The sequence below is a fragment of the Sciurus vulgaris genome, assembly GCF_902686455.1.
Source record: "Sciurus vulgaris genome assembly, chromosome: 9".
Taxonomy (NCBI): Eukaryota; Metazoa; Chordata; class Mammalia; order Rodentia; family Sciuridae; genus Sciurus; species Sciurus vulgaris.
This window is the reverse complement of record NC_136469.1, coordinates 82,592,947-82,616,941: the sequence shown is the minus strand read 5'-3', so window position 1 is coordinate 82,616,941 and position 23,995 is coordinate 82,592,947. Positions and strand designations below refer to the sequence as shown.

General features: G+C 36.4%; 1 protein-coding gene across 1 annotated transcript in view; it reads right to left on the bottom strand.

Moving 5' to 3' along the window:
• Positions 1-15,320: 15,320 nt before the first annotated feature.
• The window catches only part of CNOT6L (CCR4-NOT transcription complex subunit 6 like), a 90,237-nt gene continuing 81,562 nt past the window's right edge, over positions 15,321-23,995 (bottom strand). Inside the window, exon 12 of the mRNA XM_079152956.1 lies at positions 15,321-22,501. Coding sequence (XP_079009082.1) covers positions 22,289-22,501 — 213 coding nt within the window. The 3' untranslated portion in view covers positions 15,321-22,288. The remainder of the gene's footprint in view (positions 22,502-23,995) is intronic.

Below are 23,995 nucleotides of genomic sequence, written 5' to 3'. Positions count from 1 at the left end.
CTTACCCTGTAAACCCAGGCACTTGGAAAGCCAAAAGGGGGCATTATTGATTACTCCAGGACCACAGGCATAAAGGATTGCCTGAGGCACACATGAGGTCAGCATAGTTTGGATTCTCTAGCAAACAAATTCCAGCAACCTTTTCATAAATATCATGAGGAAAATAGTTTTCCAGTACTAAATAAGCAGATTCATTCAGATTCCAAGCCTAAGATCCTATTTCTATTAGCACCAAGAAATCCTCCCAGTCCTGCTGGCACAAATAGGTTGCTTAACTGGTGCCTTCTGGTGGCATCTTCATACACACAGCTGCTACCCACAGAGCACAGACACAACAGCTGCTCCTGAGTTCTTCCAGGGCTTATCCCTTATTGCCCTCTTCGCCTTCAGGAACACAAAGTTTCTATGTACTCCTTTGCTGAAGCATTTTAAAAATTCTGTCTACAATACCAGGATTCAACTCCTGAAAGCCTTTGATCTGAGAATGGAATAATGTTGCCCTCTGGTGTTACCAAGGAGGCAGTGAGCAGCTGCACAGAATTGGTCAGTGCAAGGGTGAAGGCAAGGAAAACTAGAAGAGCAGCCCTTATCAAGCAAATGTATTTAACACATCTTCCTATGTATTTATTCCTGACAACAACATTGCAAAGTCCATTCTTATGTTTCTCAATTCTCTCGATAAGAAAAGTACTCAGAGAGATTGAGTCATTTATTCAAGGTCATACAGCTAGGAAATGGATTGAAATTTAACCCAAATCTAACTAGCATTAAAAGCCCATGGTCATTCTGTAGGCTTTATAAAATTTGAGTTTTCAAATATTCAAAATATATTTATTGAACAACCATTTATGCCAGAAATTGAATATGAGGATAAGTTGACTTATTCCATGCAGACCTCAGAGTACTTTAAAATGAAGTACGAGCACCCATACGTCGGGGAGTGGGACTGGGGGGACATGCATCTCTTGATACCTATGATTATGTGATTTCTTTCATTAGCAATGACCTTATATATCCTAAATTCTTCATAAAAATTCACTCTCTACTAATCCTTATTTCTCTCTTGCTTTTGATTTTCCTACCACTTACTCTATGCTCATTTTCTTAGTCACCTTGTATTGCAGTCTCTTTGTTCTTTTAAATTTCCAACCTTTGCAACACTTGTCTCAGTGTTCCACCAAGAATAGACCCTCCAGGCATTTGCAGAATTTGGACTGCAATAGATTTCAGCCACTGTTCTTGATGAGATTGTAATTATAAGAGGTTAGTATCTTCTTCCAACTTGGTAACATCCCACTGTGTCCTCTTACAGTACCAACTAGCCATGGTAGATGTCTAATTGCCTGGCAGGATAGCGGGGAGCTCTCCACCTCACATCCACATACTGTTGAAAGCATGACAACCAGTCTTGCAGCTGGGAAGAGGCTTGAGGTATGGTCTCTCCATATCTAAGAATGGAGGCTGCAGGGCGGTGTTCTGCCACGTTTGTTCTGTCTTCTTTCATTCCTCTTCCTCCTTCTCTGTATTTGGTGGGTCATCTGTTCTACTCTAGTACCATCTACCCTCTCATTCAATTGCTGCCTTAAATAGAAACTTTCTGCTTTTTCCTGTCCCTAAATGGCTTTCACTGATACTGATTCTGGCCTGTCCTCTGTTTTCAGGAAAATGTGGCTAACCTCCTCACCTCTAATTCTGCTACAGCCCAGCTGTCTTCCCACGGGCCATATATTAACCCTATTTAAGTTACTCTTTAAATTCCTGGCATGCCCAGTCAGCAGCATCATTAGCAGCCATACCATCTGCTAGGAGTTTAACCCCTGGCTTTCTGGAATTTAATGGTGGAAGCAGATTAGAAATTCAAACTTTCACATGTAGGTCGGTGTAAGTCGCATAACATCTGAAAGCTCCTCTGTAATTCTCCTCATTTGACATGTTAGCAAAATAAGTTTTGATATTGAAAAGCAAAAATTCTAGTACACTTCTGTTAATTTCAGTATACAACAGCAAAATTTAAATATTTGATAAGTGTAAAATTCAGTCAAGAGCACAACCAAAACATTTTGAATTACTTCATAACATTCTGTAGTTTTAAAATATGCTTATTAACCTGGGGAAATCTTTATGCTAAGCAAGGGAAAAAAAACAGGATATGAAAATGAACTTAAAAGTAGTAACAATTTTGATAGTACAAAGTTTTTTTCCTATACATATTTTTAAACAGAAAAAGAACTGCTATTAGTTTTAAAAGCATGTTTGCATATTAATAATAGTAACAAGTCAATGCGGACATTATAGCTCTGCCCAAGCATATTAATGACATAAACCCCAAGCCAACAGAAGGCGTAAGCCATTTTATTGCTTCTACCAGTTTCTGGAACTCTTTCTTCTATTTCTAATTCTTCAATACTACCACCATAAAAAAATAAATAAATAAAATAAATAAACTCTTTCATTTCTCACCTCCCCACCCTTTCTTCCAAAAGTCATGCCCGGTCCTCTTCTTGGCACCTCTCTGAGTCACAGATAAGGAGAGTGGGATTGTAAAACAGAATAAACACTTCTCCATTTCCTCTCATCACCAAGATGCTCACTAGAGAAAACCCGGTGGCCCATGGGGCACCGTTCAACTGGAAGGAGACAATCCCACTACTCTGGTTTCAGACAGGCAGGATCAGAACTGTGTATAGTAATTGTCTAATTCTGGAAAATGGGTAGAATCCTAGAATTGCTTTTAAAAACTATAATGTAAGGCATTCTTGGTCCTTTGGCCCATGTGCTGAAAGCATTTCTTGTTTCTCTCTCTGGCATTTGTTTTCAGGATATGGCGAGAGTCACTGATAGCCCACATGACATGACACTTGTCCCTCCGGACAGCTGAGTATTTCCATAGATAGACAATGGCATCTACTTGGAGGAGCTTCTTTAATGTGTATTTAGAGAGCAGGTGTTCAAAACACAGTTCAGTCCCACTGAAGAGCCATTTCTAATCATTCCATTAGGATTCAGAATGGAATCAGATTAAGGAAGAGAGAAAATAAGAGGGTCATCATAGGTCCATAATTAAGAACCCACTTTGGCTTGGATTTGGGAAGGAGGTATATAGAGAAGTATAGATTCAATTAATTCCTTGATAAGTTTTCCAATTTTATGAATTCTTACACTTGATTATATATGATTTCCCTGATTCTATTATGGGGAACACACACATATATCATCTCCCAACTGTAGATTAAGTTCCTGAATATTCATAAGATGGAAGAAGTTGAATTTGAGAAACTTAAAAACCTAAGTATAAACAGGATTGAAAAACTAAGTTTAATAATTGAACTTACAGAAGTTCCTTATAAATAAACAGCACAGAAGACAATTGATGATCTTTTGTACAACTGAATTAGCAATAGTGGATCTGTACTTAATAGAATGGAGAGGAGAAAGATGTGAATTATTGAGTCCAACTTGTCTGTAATATATCTGACTGATGTCTTTCTTCGCAGAGCTATTAAAACTTTGATTAATCTTAATTGGGGACTGGGGTATGTAGCTCAGTGGTAGAGTGCTTTCCTAGCATGAGTAAAACCCAGAGTTTGATCCTCAGCACTTCCCAAAACAAAAAGGTAAATAAGAAATCTTAACTTGAATCTTTTATTCATGCTAGCTAAGAAACAAAAGAGTTAGAACAGGGCTAATGATGGAAAGATCCATTTAATTTCAAACATAGTATAATCAGGTTTGCCCAAGAATTTTCAAAGGGGCAGTTAGAAATAGAGGACTAAAAAAGAGATTAGGGATGGCAATAGACATTGAGTCATCTGAATAGGAATGATGAGTGGAATGAGGAAAAGGAAAGGAAACAAGTAGGCCTGATGCTTGGAAAACTTCAAGTAGAGGGAGAAAGGAAAGGAACAAGCCAGATAAGGAAGAAATTATTTTCCCAAGTTATCTTCAATTCTTCTGAAGGTTCACAGAAGCCAAGAGAATGGAAATTTTTCAAAAGAAATGAATGTCTGTCAGGGTTGAATACTGCGGAAAGATAGAGGAAAATGAGAACCAAGATCATTAATTTGATGCCTGGGAGTTGACCACCTTTGCTTTCTGGATTCATTACTCTGCCTGCATGCTTCTCTCCAAGTCCAGAGGATTTAAAGAGTGTGAAGGAAACAAAGAACAATAGAGATTCCTCCCTTTCCTTCACTATCAAACTTACTATTTCCCATCATCTTTTCAAGATGAGAGGGTAATAGATTCAAGTCAACTTTATACAAACTGAAAAAGGTTTAATTACATTGAGTTGAGCTGTTTTCATTATGCCAAATAAATTAGCCATTACATTTCCCCCAGACCCAGTTTACATTAAACATATATATATTATACACATATTTGATATAATTTCTGTTAATGCCATATTGTGACCATCTTTCCCTGTCCATAAACTCAGATTATGTCTTCATAGGTTTTTCAACATACAGGTATACCTCAACCTCTTAAAAGTACACTAGAAACTCTTAGTTGTATTTTAATTTCTTTGCATACTTTAAAGGTATTTTCTCTCTCTTTCTCTCTCTTATGATGCTGGGGATTAAACCAGGGCTGCTCTATCACTGAGCCACATCCCTACCCCTATTTATTTTGAGACAGGGTCTTGTTGAGGCAATCCTTCTGCCTCAACCTCCCAAGTGACTGGGAATGTAGGTATGTATCACTGTGCCCTGCTATTTTTTTTAAATAAATGAATATGAAAACTGAGGTATACCAATGAGAATGAAATCTGAAGATGCTATAATTCTAAATGGCAGAGCTGGACAGCCAATTAGTGGTCATTAGCCTGATCATTTACAAAAACCATATTTTCTCCTCTGGTATATTCAGAAGTAATAGGAAGGAAGCCTCCAAGTGGTCAGCTTTTAAACAGTTCTAGTAAGTTGGGATCTTTCCTGAGTATTTTTGTGATGTTAAGGGAAAGAAAGTTAAAGGCAGCTATTTTAGAAAGACAAATTTCATTCCTCTCCCATATAACTGTTCTCAAATATTTGAAAGGCTGGTGTATTTCTAAAGTTTTCTTTAATGAATTCAATTAATAAACATTTATTGAGAACACTATACAAAGATGAAAGAAAAAACTGTCCCACCTTTTGATGCAAAAAGCATCTGGACTTTGGCATCCATTTACCTCCCTAACTTACCCTGTGCATTTCCTAATGGCTTTATGCATGTCCCCCACCTTATTTATAATCGAAAAAATATGCAGGAACTAGCCCGCATCAGGAAAGTAGAATGTTCATGTTTTGTCTTCTTCATATTGAATCTAGCATTCAACATTACATAATTTATAAGTGGTAAGTTTTTAAAGGCAGATGTTTATGGAGATCAACCAAAGCTGTTCTCCCTGGTTTCTGATGAAAGGAAGTACCATGTAAGATGGAAAAAATGGTCATGTGGATAACATCCAATATACTTCAGAAACAACTGCTCAGCCAGTTGTGTTGGGGAGAAACCCAATCTGGAAGACTGAGAAGTAGTGCATTCTTATATTGTCAGTCCCTCCAGCAAGTCTTTCTTTCTTCCTTCCACTGGGGAAAAAAGTTCAAAAGACATTCCACAGATCATTAGGTTAATGCCTGAATTTAACATCCTGATCACAGGGTAGAGAATTCACATAACAGAACACAAAATCCTTTCTTTTTTAAAAAAAGGTTGATACAGAAAAAGTTTGATAAAGTATCTAAACACAAACTTTCTGAATTTATCTTTTTTATGAATCATTATTTTCCAGTGATTAAGGGCATAAGCAGAAACTTTGGTAAGATTATTTTTAGTTTAAAAAAGACTCTTAGAAGGAGGGTCCTTTTACCTCCTGCCCTGACACAGAATATTTATAGATGTGAAAATACTAAAATTCAAGATAAAGGTTCTAACAGAGATAAACTGGAAGCAGGATTCACCATACTGCGCCCTCATTTAGAACCTGATTTTTACACTTTGTTTGCGGTCTACTAAATGTAGACAAGTCATTTTAGCTATGTAGTTGCAAATTAGTCAAGAAAACCAAGCTTATAGTAGGGGAAATGTGCACTTTTCTTTGGATTTCAGAATAATGAAGGTATTCAGGTAGAATTCCATTTAAAAACTTACTGTCGTAATTTCATGCTTCTTATAACATGATATTTATAATGATTTCTTCCATGTATAAAATATGCATATGGGTAGGCTTATCAGAAATAATTCTAAGATTAGGGGCTGGAGTTGTAACTCAGTGGTAGAGTGATTGCCTAGCACGTGAGGCACTGGGTTAGATCCTCAGCACCACATAAAAAAAATTAAAGATTAAAAAAAAGAAATACTACTAGAATTACACATAGTATTCATGCTGTTACTACTGACATACATACATTTAATAAATATATTTGCAAGCTTTTCTGAAGCGAGACATTACCACTAAATATCTTTGGTCTGCAATCCTCAGAGTAATTTTTGTTTTTCTCAATCGCTCCTTCCTGATAGAGCTCTTGGTTGCACGCAACATGAAACTCTAAAATTGTGTTGCTAGCTCTGAATATACAGTAATGACCTTCTTATAGGCAAGACATAGGACAGTGAAAATGCAGTGGCATCTTTAAGTAAACTATAAACCGTGGTTTCTTGAGACAGTTCAAGTTGAAGGCAAGGCTTTGGCCATGTAACTGTTACATTTGACCAATATGACAGTAATTTTGATTAACAAGGATTAATGATTACATAAGATGGATACTTCTGCCTGCTCTGAAGAGTATACACAAAGAAAAAGATAAGCCTAACATCTTGAACTTTTGCCAAATCAAGTCATGTAGCTATATTCCATAGCTCTGTAGCCAAGTCAGACAAGGTTAACAAGCAGGCTCAGGACTTGATAAGAGATTGCAAAGTCAGAAGTTCAGTTAAGTGAGTAGTCCTAGTGAGTATTTTATGCTGAGGTAAGCACTCTGGTTAGATAGGAATGTTGCACTGAGAATTTGAAAAGTAACGTAAGGCAGTCAGAGATGAGGCTCTGAACTGCCAACTCCCCAAACCTTCCTTACTAGCAAAGGCAGCTCTCCTTTTGTCAATTAACACACCACCTACGGCACTATCCTTCATTTGCATAAAAACCTTTGCATGATTTCACCTGTAGCAGTTGCCTTAGAAGTTGTTTCTGTCATTGTCCCTAGTCATAACACAAGTTTGATCCCAATGTAGCCCAGATGGAAAAGTGCATGACTTGATCCGGTACAAGATAGCAAAATGCTAGAGGAGTTGCAGAATTTTATCAATTTGTATTGAAAGGAATTTGGGAAACACATATGGGAATATATTCTAAGACTCTTCAGAAGGATGACATGGATTGCATCAGGCTGAATTTATGGACATGGGTACACTTATCTGGAGTTTAATGTGTTGACTCAAACACCAGGAAATACTGACAATTTAGTAACATAAGGCCAGAAAAATCAGTAGAGTCAGCAGAACTCACTTGGCACACTGTGCTGTCACAAATACAACATGAGCTACATATGTAATTTCAAATTTCCTAGTGGACATTTTTTTCTTTATGAGGTACATTATGGTAATTTGATACATGTATATAATGTGTAATAATCAAGTCAGGCTAATAAATATTTCCAAGCTCTTCAAACATCAATCATTTTTGGGTTGGGAATTTCATACTCATCTAATCATTTTGAAATATGTCAGATTGTGAGCTGTCATAGTAGCTCAGTGGTGGAGCACTTGCCTAGCCTGTGTGAGGCACTGGGTTCAATCCTCAGCACCACATAAAAAATAAATAAAATAAAGGTATTGTGTCCATCTACAACTAAATTTTTTAAAAATATGTCAGATTGTATTAACCAGTAGCTGCCCTACTATGCTATGGAAAAAATCATAATTATTAATTAATAACTATTTCTTTCCTCCTCTGTTTTAAACTTATTGAACTTTTTTCTATTCCATCCTCTCCACCATCCTTCCCAGGCTCTAGTGATCACTATTCCATTTCATTCTTCTACAAGATTCACTTATTAGCTTCCACAAATGAATGAGAACCAAGGTATCTGTCTTCTGCATCTGGCTTATTTAACATAATGACCTCCAGTTTCAGCTATGTTGCTGTAAATGACGAGACTTCATTCTTCATTTTGGCTACATAATATTCCATTATGTGTGTATCACATTTTCTTTATCCATTCATCCACTGATGGCATCTCAGTTAAATACATATTTCAACTATGTGAAAAATGCTGCAATAAACATGGAAATGTAAGTATCTTTTGAGTATAAAAATTTCATCTCTTTTGGATATATACTCAGTAGTGGGATGCTGGGAGTTCTATTTGCAGTTTTTAAAAGAATCTCCGTACCGATAATGGCTGTGCTAATTTATGTTCCCACAACAATGTACAGGAGTTCCACATCCTCATGAGCATTTTTATTTCCTTTTTAATGGCAGCCTTTGTAACTAGAGTAAGATGATATTTTAGTGTGGTTTGGCATTTTCCTGATAATCAGTTAGATTGTGCATTTCTTCATATTTGGTCATTTGTATGTCTTTTGAGAAGTGCCTAGTTCTTTAGCTCATTTTTTAATTCTTTTGTGTGTATTTGGCTTTTTTAGTTTCTTATATATTCTGGATTCTAATCCTTTTTTGGATACACAGTTTGCAAATATTTTCTCCCAATCTATATGTTGTATCTTAATTCTGTTGATTATGTCCTGTGCTGTGCAGAAATTTGTTTGATATTAATTCCATAATCTATTTTTACTTTTGTTGTCTGTGCCTTTGGGGTCCTATCTAAAAAATCAGTGCTTACACCAATGTCTTGGGACATTTTTCCTATGTCTGAAATTATCTTCAGTACTCATAGTCACATTAATTAGTGACTGCTGTACTGAATAGCACAGCGCAGGCAAAGGAGTCTAGAGAATCTTAGAAATAGGAATTTGGAATAAATTTGTAACTGCTTAGCCACTCCCAGTCATACTCTTCCCACTAGGGAATGGAGGATATAATTTTCACCAAAGTGTAGTCATGCACCACATAATTATATTTCATTCAACAACAGATTATATTGCCTGATAATCTCATAGCTGTTTTAGTGTGAGTACATTCTATGAAGGTCATATGACAAATTCGCCTAATGACACATTTCTCAGAACGTTATCTCCATTGTTAAGCAACATTTGACTGTATTAAGGAATGAACAAGTGAGATGAGCACATTCATATAAAGGATAGTTGCATCCTGTTACATAATGAGATTAAGTTGTGGTTGTATTGAAGTTAAAATTGATAGAAGTACGAGACCTAATGCTGAGTAGTTAAAACAGTAGTTGTGTTAGTCATTTGCTTGCTTGCTCTCATGTGCTTTACCCATTGTTCCTCTATACTGAATGGATCAAGGAAGCAACATTTTCCAGGCTTTTTATCAATCACTTATGAGTAGGTTCAGTCAATGAGAGATATAGTAGAAACCTGGAGGAAGAGGAAAAGCTAGGGAGTTTCTCTTCTTATTGCTTTGGGTATCCTTCCCATCAGTTTTCTAACGGAATCTTCTCTGTGATCCCAGCACCTCCTTTGGGCAGCCCCCTGCCATGGTATTATCTCCTGATAGGTAAACTCAGTTCCTTGGATCTGGTAATTCCATCTTCCCAATATCCATGTCTTAAAAGTTGTAGTGGCTTTTGGGTGATGCTAATCTCTGCTCCGCCTTGTCGTTTACTGTTTGACTTCATCATTTCCTCACCCACTTAACTGATTCCCTGTATTATGTTTATCTTGATTGAAATAGGGTAGCTTCTGTTTTTCCAAAGACATGACTAATGCAATCCCGTACAATAGTCACTTTTAAACTTAATACACGTAGACCACAAATCCTTATATTCTATATTTACCTTTTGGATAAGGTCCACATGTCTTTTCCTATGTTTTGCATAGTTTTAAGTATTCAGTATATTCTTATGAATGATACACACAATTTATCTTACCTACCAAGTATTTAGAGTTTTCTATAGATTTTCCTATAATCCAGGAGCACTAGTATAATTACCCACCATGTGAAACCTGTTTCTCCTTGTCACAGAATGGTGTCCCAGAAAACAGATTTTGAGATAAAGACTGGTATTTCAGAAGTTTTTATTAGCATGCTCAAGATCAAATCTGTGAAGGAAGTCACAACCAAGGCCTTTGCCATTCATCTGGGGAGCTTTGGAACTGGCAAGTCCCTTCAGAACTACCTACATATTGATGAAAGGGGGTTAAGCCTTAATACCACCCACCTTCACCAGTCATTGGTTGCAGGTCACCCCAACCCCCACCGGAAAGAGGGGATGACCTAGGGCAAGGAAGCTCTCCTTCTTCAGGGAGGGTTTTAGCAGAAAGCTTCCAGCTTCCTACACTCCTCAGAGATGAGAAAATGAGTGAGTCTTGAAGAAGGTAATAAAGACAATACACCACAGCATCACCTCAGTCTATTCACTCAATTGATTTGTATGATACATTCTGAAAGCATCTCCTTCCCTCTTTCCAACTCCCAGGGACATGTATAAGGAAAAGGTCAGATTAAAACCTACAGCCTTTTCTGTTGGGCTGTTTTGAGGCTAAAATTGATACTCATCATCTCTCTCCTCCAATACCCACAACTTCTTCTCTTCCTCAGCTAGTACCTCTGCTTGTCTTGATGGTTGACCTAGTGAGGTGACCCAGAACTTGGTTACTGTACCCTTTATGAGCCTATTCTTAATTTGTCAATTTAACATCATTACAGGGCCAGGGAATACCAAGAGTTGCCTATGTAGACTCTAAGTATCAAAAAACAACTGCCCCCGTTGTATTAAAGCATTGTATAATAGCAGCTGAACTTCTTAACAGTGTAGGTCTGCAAGGGTTCCATTGCCCAATGGAAAGGGTCACTTGCACTATAACCTGGACATGCTGCATAGACCTTTCCTGTTTCCTGTACTAACCTGGGCCCAACTTGGGCCACAACTGTTGAACTATCAAACTTTCTGGGCCTCAGTTACATCTGGAAAAATATAGCATGTCTCTTACTGATTTGTGAGGATTAAATGAATTATGTATACAAAGCATACAAACAGTGCCTGGAATGTAATAACCCCTTCAACCGTAAATTTTCATATAAATTTACCTATCTGCCATGATCTACAAACAAGGTTACAAGTTTATATAACATGGTCAGAAAAAATAGGGCTATGCTTAAATTAATTTCAGTTAGAACTTTATCATTTGCACCAGACATGGTGGTGCATCTCACTACTCCCAGCAACTTAGGAGGCTTAGGCAGGAGGATACCAACTTTAAGGCCAGCTTGGGCAACTTAGCAAGACCCTCAGCAATTGAGACCCTGCCTCAAAATAAAATAAAAAAAGGGCTAGGGATATAGCTCAGTGGTAAAGCACCACTGGGTTCCATCCCCAGTACCAAATAAACAAATAATAAAAAACTGAGTACTGTTGTCATATGCTATTATAATTAAGTATATTTCCTTGATTTGCTGCAACAGAATTGCAAAATCCCTTACCATGTCAATTTAAAGAAAAACTAAACCTGGATTTGCAAGGAAGTTAAAACCTCCGTAAGTGAACTTTGTTTAATGGAGTGCAGGGGCCATTGGATAAATATTATCTTCTACTCTTCAGGTGGACATCCTGAGGTGCATTTTACATGGTTTCTCAGAAAATTCCTGGTAGGATCGAGCCTCACTTACCTGCATAAGTGATTATCTCAGTAATTCAGCATTAAACTGGCTTTTCCTCCTTCCCTATATGATTCTTCCTAGTCCCCACTCTTGTTTCTTAAGATCACAACCCAAAATATATTACCTGTAAGGAAGATCTCAGGTTCTGTCCTTTGTGGGAACTTAAGCAAACAAGTACCAGAAGTGGCCCAAGAAAACAAGAGCTCAACATGGCCTGGACTTGAGTCACTTTCCAGTTATCTCACAACTAGATGATGACCCCTGGTATGCTTTCATTGATGATAGATCTGAAATGGAAATGGAAGGGAAGCACTGGCTTGTGTGTAAAGTAATAGCATTTAAACAGTATGGGCAATGGTAAATATAAAGATCATGAGGACATCTGCTTTCCAAAGCTGACTTCAGGCACCTTAAAATAATAAAATGTCGAGCTCAAATTAGTCAACCATAATTGAAGACATACTATGAAAGTCACAATACATCCAAGACTATTTGAGAGACCATTATTCCAGGGCAAAATGTATTAAAGCTTAGGATTTTCACTACAGAAACAGAGCCCCCCAAAACACAAGCATGGTTCTCAACCCTGTGTATTCAAAGCAAAAGCCCAAGATCTGGATGGTAACATTCAAACATGAAAATTGGAGAAGCTTGAATCTCCAGATATCCTTAACCCTCTCCCTTGCTAGTAGAAAGAAACCTCTTTGCCTGGATAGAAGGCAAATCTCACCTGGAGTAGATACCTCACAAAATGCTTGTCTTCCTTTAGCTCCACCCCCACCCTTCTGTCATTGACTTGAGACCAACAACTATAGTCACATCACAGCACAGCCTGAGCAAAGGACTACAGTACCTACACCACCCAAAGAATTCCAAGATCAGGGCTAACATTGTAACTAGGAACTGGAGAAACAAGGGAAAATGGATCTTTGAGGTGTGGGCTAGGGGACCCAAGTAAGATTGTATTGATGCAGTGGCACTCTAGTGTGTCCAGATTTAGTCTTAGCAAGCAGTCCTGGAAGTAGTCCTAATGTACTGTTAGCAAGACTCCTTAAAACTTGGTGTTATAAGACACCAGGCATGGTGGTGTAACATATAATCTCAGGGACTTGGGAGGCTGAGGCAGGAGCATCACAAGTTCAAGGACAGTTTTGGCAACTTAGCAAGACCCTGTCTCCAAAAATAACAAGGGCTAGTCAAAGCACCCCTGGACCCAATCCCCAGTACTGCAAAACTTGGTTCCCTGGGAAGCAGATTCAAAGATGATTAGTGGGCAGGAAACACTCAGTGAATACCCTTGGAATCAAAACCTGAAAGGGAAGGAAAGGAATTGGGATTGGACTGAGAGAGAATATGAGCAGGACAAGTAGCCTCAACAAAAGTACCCTGGGAACTACGAAGATGAATGGCTCATAACAGTTGTTAAGGTGAGCTAAGACTAGAACTCTGTAACCACACATGCCCAGGTATTGGATATAGGCTGCTCCCAGGAAGGAGGCTTATGCTGTTGTACAAGCAAAGACTTATAATACTGGCAGAGAAAAGCAGAATTGCTACTACCTGATGGAAGGCAGGAAGAAGCATGTCTGGAATCCAAGGGATTCACTGGGCATCTCTTCATGCCTGTGAAAGAAACTATGACCTAACAAGTGCAAATATTTTGTGGGATGAAGGTCTGGCATCCAACCTCAGGGACGTAACAGAAAGTCACTGCTGAGAAATTCTGGAATGCACAACACCCAGAAAAGGGAAGATGACGTACTAAGCACAGCCTGAGAACTAGCTGTAGCAATGGATTACTTTGGTTCCACAACTACTAGTCTATTTTTTGTTGAGATACAGCCCATCACAACCTAGAAGGCTGTGATAAAACATGTCCAAACATATCTTGAAGGTGCAAAAGGTAGTGTATCAGACTCATTCTCTGCCTCCCTCCTCAGCTCATTCCCTGTTCTCACCATTGCCAACCAGATGTACACAGGTGTAACTGACAGCACTTTGCCTTAACCACATCAAATGTTTCTTGCTTTCTACACCCCCAATACCATTTCTCCACTATCACTCTCTGGGACACCTGCAGAAACTTGCTAAGTGAATTTGATATATGCACAAATGTGGGTGGGAAAAGGAATTAACACTGAAGGAAGTAACCCTTGTCTCATGGGAAAAGACCACAAATAAATTCCTTTTCCATCCCCCATGAAGACAATGGAAAGGAACACTCTATTCAGCAACTCAGAGGGTCCTTGACAGGTTTATGCCCTTTTTAAACAGAGCTGATTAGCTCAATAGTGTACCATTGGCTTTGCTTTCTCTCCTTCCTGATTTCATTCTTCCTAGTCTTTATTCTTTCTTGGATCACTTACCCAAATAAACCTCTGTGCAAGCCTCTATTTTGTCTCTGCTTTTTGAGAAGTGTATCACAAGATTTAGGTTCTAATCTCCATTCTACCAATGAGCATGTGTTTTGCTCAGAGTCACACAGTGAATGCAAGAACACTTTGTGATGTTAATGCCCTCTTCAGAAGTACCTTATCTTGAAACCTGGACTTCAATATTCACTTTGCAGGTGACTCTGCTTTTGAAGGCTTCTTGAAGGTCAGCAACATAAAGGCTCCCATGAAGTTAAGGTTTTAAGATCAGTGATAGGATCATATTGAATTCTTAGCTAAAAGGCCAGTCACTAGGCACTAAGGTTTCAGTTTCCAGATTTCTACTGATACGTCAAAATAATCTGTTCTTGTCTTCCCAGGCATTTATTAAGATGGTTAGCTAAGCTGTTTCGCTCTCGACAAGATTAATGTTCTGAATCACACAACTTAAAATCATTTTTCACTTGAACATTCTCATAGCTGGATTTCTAATTATTTCACCATGACCTCTCACTCCTCCCGACCCACTTTCCAAGATCCTAAGATTTAAAGAGTATCTTTACTCTAAAGCACTTCAGCATATTGTGTGATATAAGAGTATTTAGAAGTAATTTGTGGAGGTCAGGGAGCCTGTCTTTCATCTTTATATCCCCTGCAGTGTTTCATTCATAGAATATATCTAAATGTTTGTTGAATGAATTTATTCTAGGTCTTGGAGGGCCTAAGCTGCTGAGTTTGGTCAATACTGGTAACTCAGATGATGTGATGGTTGTCTATCACTCAAGATAGGACAAAGTTATGCCCTCATAACAAACTTTTATCATAGTATACACTGAGACCATTATTTCTTACTCAAACTACATGTTCAAAGGTCAGCAGGAAGTTCTGTTCAGTCATATAAGGATCCAGGATGAGAGGGTCAAACTCAACATATGCTCTTATGATCAATAATGCACAAGAAAACGCAATACTACAAATTATATACTACCTATCCAAGTTCCACTCATGACATGTCCCTTTGCTTGGATTTCCTTTGGCAAAGCAAGTCACATAACTTCAAAATCTATTCTAAACAAAGTATATATATAATTTTCACCAGGAAAAAAGTACCATGAATTTTTCATCATTTTGTCTAAATTCCTTTGGCTCCCTAGTTTATAAGAGAAGTACCAAACTAAGAACAGAAACTTACACTGCACAAATAATCAAAAACCAAGACAAAAGTATGCAGTTGCAAAATGGCCATTTATTGCCTACAGGGGAAGGAAAGGGAGGGAGAGAAGGGGAAGTACACAGGTGCAAGGAAACAAGCATATATTTAGCCCTATACATCATGTGTGAGCAGTACCCAATCTCCAAAATGGAAAAAAGTATTTTGTCATCTGACATAGTAGTTAAGATTCTTAAGCACCTCCCTTCTGAGCTGCCACAAGATTTAAAAGGCAGGACTGCTTTGTTAAGTCAATGTTCACATTAATGAAAAAATACTACCACCCAACTGTGTTCTTTTGCACGCACATTTTGTACAGCATCTATTGTGAAAAAACATCTCAGCTGAGCAGTTTGGTCAGGATTCAGACCTCATCAACTGTTTAATAAATAGAAAAATAAAGCAGCTGGTGATTTGTCAGAGAGAATGTGTTCAATAAGAGTAGAACCACTTTCTCCAGGGATGACAGAGTGTTAAATGTTTAGAACACCACAGAATCAGTCTATTAAACATTAAACACTAGCAAACTACAATTACATGGCACTTCATTAAATCCTCTAATAAAAAAAAAACTTAGATTTTAAACTCATTATTGGAACACAATTGATTTAGTGCTTGGCTTTTTCTCAGTACGAAGAAAATACATAAGCTGAAATGATTTGTTTTAGAATATTATTAATAGAAACTAATAAGTATTCAGGGGAAAAAAAATACCCAAACACCTTGCTCAGTTTTAAAATCATGTGCTTTGCTTTCTGACCATTAGAATTTGTTACAAAAACACTATAGGCCACGGAATGACTCAAATGTACGTAAAACAATGAATTAGTTAGTTTCAGGTCATGAAAATAAATGAACCCCTCCCTACTCAAATGGTAAATTGAGTAGAAGAGTAAATAGTCCCATGAACAATTAGTTGGCACTTATTATATGGCTGAAATAAATCACAATAGAAGATATAAATTTAAAAAAATGAATGATATAAATTAATCCATGGTGGACTTGACCAAACACCCTGGACCTTTCAAAGGGAAAAGATTAACACATTCGTTTTAAAAAATAACAAAGAAAAAAGAAAAAAAAAAAACCTCTGTATTATCCCACTTCAGAGACAACAAAATTGAAAAATTCATCTTCCTTGAAACATTCCAAGTACTCCTACTTAACTCTAGACCTCAGCTACTCCTAAGTGAGAGCATTGTTTGCTTTTGGACAACTGTACGAATGCCCATAGTGCACTTCTCAGTGCTGCTGGTGTTTAAGAAATTTGCCACTCACAACACTGAACAACTCCAGATCCAGTGTGCCATCCAAACCCCTCCTTCACAAAAGTTGGCAGAGCACCGCTCAGGAATTTCACAGGAAAGGGAATACATTTTTAGTAAGTTGAGCACAGAGAAAGGACACTACAGTTTCTAAATAATTAGAAACCCAGATACTGCATCACTTACTGCATCAAAATTAAAACAAGTAGCAGGAGATACTATGTTCAGTAAGAAGCAAAGCCATGGTTTGACACATTAACACCAAGCCCATTTTCTAAGTTCAGATAAGTATAGGCAAATTAAATGATACACATGACAACTAATAGTTTAAAGAAAATGTATCAGTACTTAGAAGTTAACACAAAACTGAAATAAGCAAAAAAGGACTATTTCTGAGAGGGTTACCATGATTCTTATGTTTTCAAGTTAAAACTGACACACAGTGAAATTATCTAAATTCAGGGAGACTGTTATAACCAAAAATAACTAGTAAGAGGCGGCAAATTATGCCTTCGGATTCTGAAAGCTAAACGTACCATGCCAAAAGAGTCATATCACTTAGCATTTATTTGCATACCCTGTCATATTGTGATTTATTTCTGATGACACTTCTAATCTCAGTTAAACACTATTGTTTATACAATGTGCCATTAAAAATTAACATTTAATAGACATGTCCTCAATTCATAACGCTTTAAAACTAAAAGCTATTTAACTTAGAAATGCTCCATGTCATGTTTATTGAATAAAAACCTCAACATGCTTGTTTTCCTTTGGTTCCAAGAATAATCCAAGTCTAATCAAACTTATGCCAAAAGAAATTATTAACTAGGTTAATAAAGTTTGTTTTTCCTGCTTTTATTTCTTCCTACAGGCCTTTTGATTTAAAAGAGAAATTTTCATAAATAAGCAATTTGGTTAAAATAAGAAATATGCATGCTTCTCCTTAATACCTTCCTCAAAACTGCCCACCCTTGTTCAGTGGTTCTTTTTCAGAACATCCTGCAGTATGGACATAAGGGCTTTTTACCCTTAGCTGCTGGGTAACAATTCTCAAAGATGCTCTGAGCATCCTGTTAAACAGATTACAACTTTGGTAAATACGCCAGGTTAAAGATGCACTAGGTAACTATATTTGAAATTAAATCTGATGATCATGATATTATTATAAAATTAAAATCCCAAAGCAATCATAAGCATAAAAGTTCCCATCTGTGTACAAATTCAACTTTAGTTGAAGTTCCTGGCTTAGAAAAATAATTCTAACTTCTTTAGTTAACTTGCTACCTATAATTCAGATTTCTATAAACATGATACAATTCAAAAGGAAAGGGGGTAAACAAATCAACACATTAGAAAGGTGTTTTCTTTTTTAAAAGGTAAGGGTAGATATGAGAAAGAGAAAACCTTACAAATGTGAGAATTCACATTTATGTCAAAATATATGTATGAGTTATTTGGAAAACGTGCCATAAAGCTTTTGCTTGCCATGAAACCATTCTGTAGCAAAACTGATCATGATTTCTGTGACTGAACCTACTATCAGTCAACATATTTTGCAAAGCTATTAAAATATCTCAAATTCAGAATATAAAAGCTAAGAATCAAGTATTGGGACAAAGGCAATTTTTAATAGAAAATCTAGCCTTGTATTAGGAATGACAAACTATATGCCTCTGGTTCCTTCAAAGAACATATACCTCCATGTGCTTTCTCTACTCTTTGCTATTTGATATTGAAAGAATAGATCACATCAGTGATTTTAGAAATTCTTGGAAATGCAGACTTAAATTTTCAACCATTTAACAATATATACTTAGGAGACAATTTTTAAATAGATGTTTGCCCATGTTCCAGTTTAAATGTGCCATGCCCTGAATTCTAATGTAATCTGCTATAGAATCAAGTGATATGAGCCTTAGATATCTTTCAACCTTCACCTTGCTTCTCTGTAATTTAAGATTTAACTCTAAGACACAAAAGTAAGAGCAAATAAGGAACAGAGTTTTATATTTCTGCAAACTACAACACTAAAACACAGTGGCTTTTTTTTTTATACATTCACACAGGATGCTTATTAGTAAAATTAAATCTCTGCCTATGACTATCAGAAAAGTAATTTGAAAAGAAAGAGCTTGGAACAAGGCAAATGGGAGGGGGAAAAAGCTGGTCTCAGAACCCATTGTGCCATACCTGACTTTAACATGTGATATTCAAACGAACGTTCACACGCCTTACATCAAAGAAATGAAACAAAAATATTCAGCTATGTTGTACAAAATTTTTTTTTTTACATAAAACATCATAAATCTTGAACAGATTTACTATATCTGAATTCTAAAAAGTTGCCTATAGAATGGTGCTGGGATTCTGTTCTCTGCTTGCTTTTAGGCAGTGCTGTTGCTTAAAAGTTGACACCAGGCACAATATTTTAAAACAAAGTCAACAAGCAAGGAGCAGTAAGTGGATTTGAGCCTTTTCCAGATGTCAGTCCTGAGGATGCTGCAATATTCCCCATCAAAATGTGTAAAGCTATGAGGCGGATACTGATGCCTGAGAGAGTGGGTGACCTGACATGCACTTGTACGACTGTTATAATGGCAAACAGTGCAGTTTTCCCTTCCTCCAACACTGTTTTAATAAATTTAAAGAACACTCCAGTTCTTAGATAAATATCAGAAATCATATTTAACAATTTAAAAGGAAACATATCACAATCTAAAAATGCCCAAATTTTCTTTTATCTTCAGATAAAATATGCAGCAGCTCAATGGCATAAAGCTTAACTTATTCTGAAAACTAGAAAGTATATGAGCATATATATTTAGCTTTCATTGAATATAAACCATATGTCATTCACCTCTTCCTTTTGGCTTCTCACTGCCAAAGTTCCAAATGGCATGCGTTTTAACAAGACAATGCTGAGGATAGCAGCATTTCTGATCATCTGAATTGGCAGCTCAAAACAGATACCACTCCTTTTACAAAGGGAACAAAGGGTAAAGGGTGTGTGAAATTTGGGCAGTGGGCTTAAGGGAAACCGTGCACATGAAATTTGGGTCACCATGCCCCAAGTGTGTGTACCACCCAAAACAAAACACAATTACCTACTTCAACAGAGCTATTACCAACATTTACTAAAACCACATTAAAAATACACAGGATAATGAATGGTTTGAAAGAGTGCATTTGGAAGCAGAGAGAACCCAATTACACACCTTCCTGCAACAGAGTGCCTCAATCATACACAAAATAAACTTAAGCTGTTTACAATGTTTCCCAATTTTTTTATTTTTCCCTCTACATTTAACTATTAAAAAAGGGGTTTATTTTATTAATAAATGGGCTCCTCTGTGGTTCATATACAATCATAAGTGAACTTTAAATTCCATTTTATACAAACATCTCAAAAAATATTGGGAGTGAAGTATGGTAGGAAATATTGCTCACATTGCTAATAAACATGCGTATAATGAAAGGAGGAAAATGTTTTGTTAGTGCATATACCTCCAGAGCAGAAAATCCACCCAAAACAAAAGATCTAAAATAAAACATACAGTAGCTGATTACAAAAAAAGGTAATGTCCACAAAATTAAGTTTTTCATGCTATTCTACTTTCCAGTACTATGCTTCAGGTAATCAATTTGCATGGCTAGATGTTGGATGCTTGAGGTATATAAGAAGGGATACCTGCACATTGAGGAAAATCTGTCATCTTAAGGGTTGTTTCTTTTTGTTTATTCTGGTACTTTAACATTTTTAAAAGAATATTTACATCAAACTTCACTGAACTACAATGACATTCCAATTATAATAGATGACAAACAACGCCTCTAATCACTAGGCACTTTTAAAAGGGAGTTTAGGCTTTACAGAACCCTTCTGGTGCAATCCCATATATGATATTACATCATCCCACCACCCTTGTCCCACTAAAATTACCCCTCAGGGGATATATTATCTCATATAGCCTGATTAATTTACTATGGAAGAAATTAGTATAAAATGACCAAAGGAAATGCATCATTTAAGAATAAAACAGCCTAAGATGTCAGGTTTGAAAGAGGAGACAAATTGTATATATTTAAAACTAATTAAATAATTTAAATTTGACTTGTACTTTATATATTAGTGAGACACAAATATAGGCTATTTTCTTTTAAAATTTCATTCACATAATGGAAAATTTCTTGTTTATTAAAAATATCACATTTTGAGACTAGAAACAGTAAAGTGCATGAAAAGTTTAAAATATAAATTTCAGAAAACTCTTATAGCAGCAAAAAAGCAGAATAAAGAAAAACTTAAAAACACAGACACAACCTTTTCCTGTTACTGTGCCATAATTAACATCAAGTAGCCAACCAATTTTCCCCCTCAGAAAATGATATTACGTTCACTGCCTCTTGAGTCACAGATTTTCAACTGGCTCCTCCTGGGCAAAAAAAAAAAAAAAAAGAGGATTCCAACATATCTGAAGGCATCAACAGTTGGGAATAAACCAGTAGCTTTTTAATTCAACCCTGACAGACAATGGAAACAAAGATTAAAAGCATATGATGGCCATTTGGCAGCTAGAGTCAGGAGAAAAATGATCCAAGGTTTTCAACTACTGCCCCAAATCTGTTCTCTCTTCCCTCAAATCCTTTCTATTGTTAACCTCAATCAAACCCAAAAGCCATTTAACCTACTTTAGGAAACACATGAAATATTTGTATGGCTTTCCCCTTCTGAAACTTTGATCAGGGCCTTTTTTCCTCAGAAGTTTGTTTTATAAATATTTGATTGTAAAGGCAAAATGATGTATTTCTTTTTCCAGTATAACCAGACAGAAAACAAGGCTAAATAAGAATAATGAAAAAATACTGGACACCAATTTTGTGGGCATCCTAAACACACCAAATCCTATTTTCAAGATGTATGGCAGTATAAATTACCTGCTGTTGCCCTATAAATAAACTAGAGAGACAGGCTTAGAATACTCATAAACAGATTAAAACTAATATTAGGGACAAAAATAACATAGTGATTTCTCAAAAAACCAAAACAAAACAACCAGTGTTTAGCCAACAAACTGTCATGTACTGTTAAATGCTTGATTATGAAAGCATATTGTGCAATCATCTTTTAATTTCTCAAATGTTCTTACTACAACTAGAGGTTATACCATAGTTTATGTACAGATCAAGCAAATTTAAGTGCTTTGTTAATGTGCAAATGAATTGGGGAGTCAAAAATTGGTTTGATATAAAGGAAAACAAATTTAAGAAAGTTTTCCCTGGAAGGCATGCCATCATCATTCAATTTAAAATCTTATATTTATAGTTTTAAAAAACTGCCTTTTACCAAAAAATCAACTGGCTCATTTGAAACCATTCAAAAGAATGTATTCATTTTTCTAAAACAAATACATTGCTGTTTGGCCTCAAATAGGTGATTAATCAATTATGAATGCTGACTCCTAATATAATATGAAGAAAATCCAATTTAAAAACATGTTAAATTAAAATTTTGGAAAGACAATAATACTTTGGTTCCAGCCCTAGTGCCAAATGATATCAATATGCACAAAAATGTACAAAGTCTTACAGCAAACATATAATGAAAGGAACCTGAAGAAGCAGCTTAAGGATGGCCATACTTCACTCCTACATACTTTGATTTACAACTGTACAGGTCCATAGCAACAGATCCCCGTCTTTGCGGGGCAGTACTCCACTACCTCCGATTAGGCAAGTGAACACCATTGACAAGAGGCAGGAGTGGAGGGTGGAGTTCAAGTTGTGTTAACAGTGAGAAGTGGTCTGAAGGGATGTGAGGGTGTGGACACCCAGTGATGTTGTTCTCAACCAGCCATTGAGGATCTAAAGGCCCCAGGACACCAAGCACGTTCATATGAGTCTTGGAATAGAAAATGTAGTCAATCACGCCCTGGAAAGAGATTGGAGGTTGGGAGGTAGAGGGGAAAAAAAAATATGTTTAGATAAAAGAAAAACTAGAGAACAAGTTATAATTAATAAAAAACTAGAGAACAATTTATAATTTATAAAAGCAAAATAACTAAGTAACCTTTATTTCTGGGACCTAATATCTTTATGACAGCATCAAATAAGGTTCAAATCTTCAGGGGTATGACGTGAAACATAGCATCTTATTGAATCATAAAAACGTGCATGTGTGTATAAGTGATAAACTGAGAAGCTACAATACACACCAAATTATGTCTAGGCATTTTTAGAATTGGCCTGCTTGGTTCAGTGAAATCTAATATTTATCAGTATAAATGATACTTAGTGTTACAGTAAGTAGAAAATAAGGACACTTAAAACAACATATAGCTAACATACAGTTAACTATTCTAATTTCCACAAATCCTGATACACAATGATTTCTAGATTTCCTTGCTATAAAAATATCTAAACAAAAATAATTTAGCAGAGACCCAAATATAGCAGTTGTATCTCCCCAAGCTAGATGATTTCTGATCAGTAAGTCTCAAAAGTAGCTTGCCTTGATTGTCCCATGATGTATATGCAACATAATAAATTCAAATTTTTTTCTATATGGTTCCTGTCTAAATCAAGAGAATACAAACCTAAATAGGGATAAATATTTCTACAGTTGAAAGTACCTATTTACAAATACTATACATAATAATGCCATCACAATGGAATGAGTTACTAAGAGCTTCTAGAAACCATGACTTCAGTTTGCCAATTTTCATACAACCAAGACCAAAATGCCAAAACAATTCTTTTGAGAGAAAAGACCTTATCCAACCTTACTTTACCATAAATTAAGGAATCTAGTTGGCTGCAAGGGATGACTTCTGTCATTAAGCCAAGTCCAAATAGTCTGAAAATTATTTAATCAAAAGGTATTATTCCCTCATTTTGCTTAATGCCTAGTTTTATAGATATATTTTATAAAAAGAGTTAACAAGAGCCAGGGTGGCTAAACCTCCCCTTTGAGTTCACCCTTTGCTTCAAACAAAGAAAATGCTCTCGAAAAATTAAATCATATATAAAATATTGTTAAATTACATATTCTGAATAAAATCACCCATATCAGTTTCTTTGGAGTGCCATCATGCACACCAGCTGGTAGTAACAGAATTCTTGATAAATGTAGGTCCCAAGAAATATGCTAAATGCTCCAGAAAGATGTATTTAACTGGAGATGTCAACAGTTAGTAACTATCTTCTTGATTTGAAACATCAAGAGTAAAGGCACTTATCAAAATCCTTAGCAATACTCCCAGTGGCTTGGGAGTCTGAGGAAGGAGGATCAAGAGCTGAAAGACAGCCTCAGCAACTCAAGATACTAAGCAACTCAGTGAGACCTGTCTCTAAATAAAATATAAGATAGAGCTGGGATGTGGCTCAGAGGTTGACTGTCCCTAAGTTCAATCGCTGGTACCAAAAA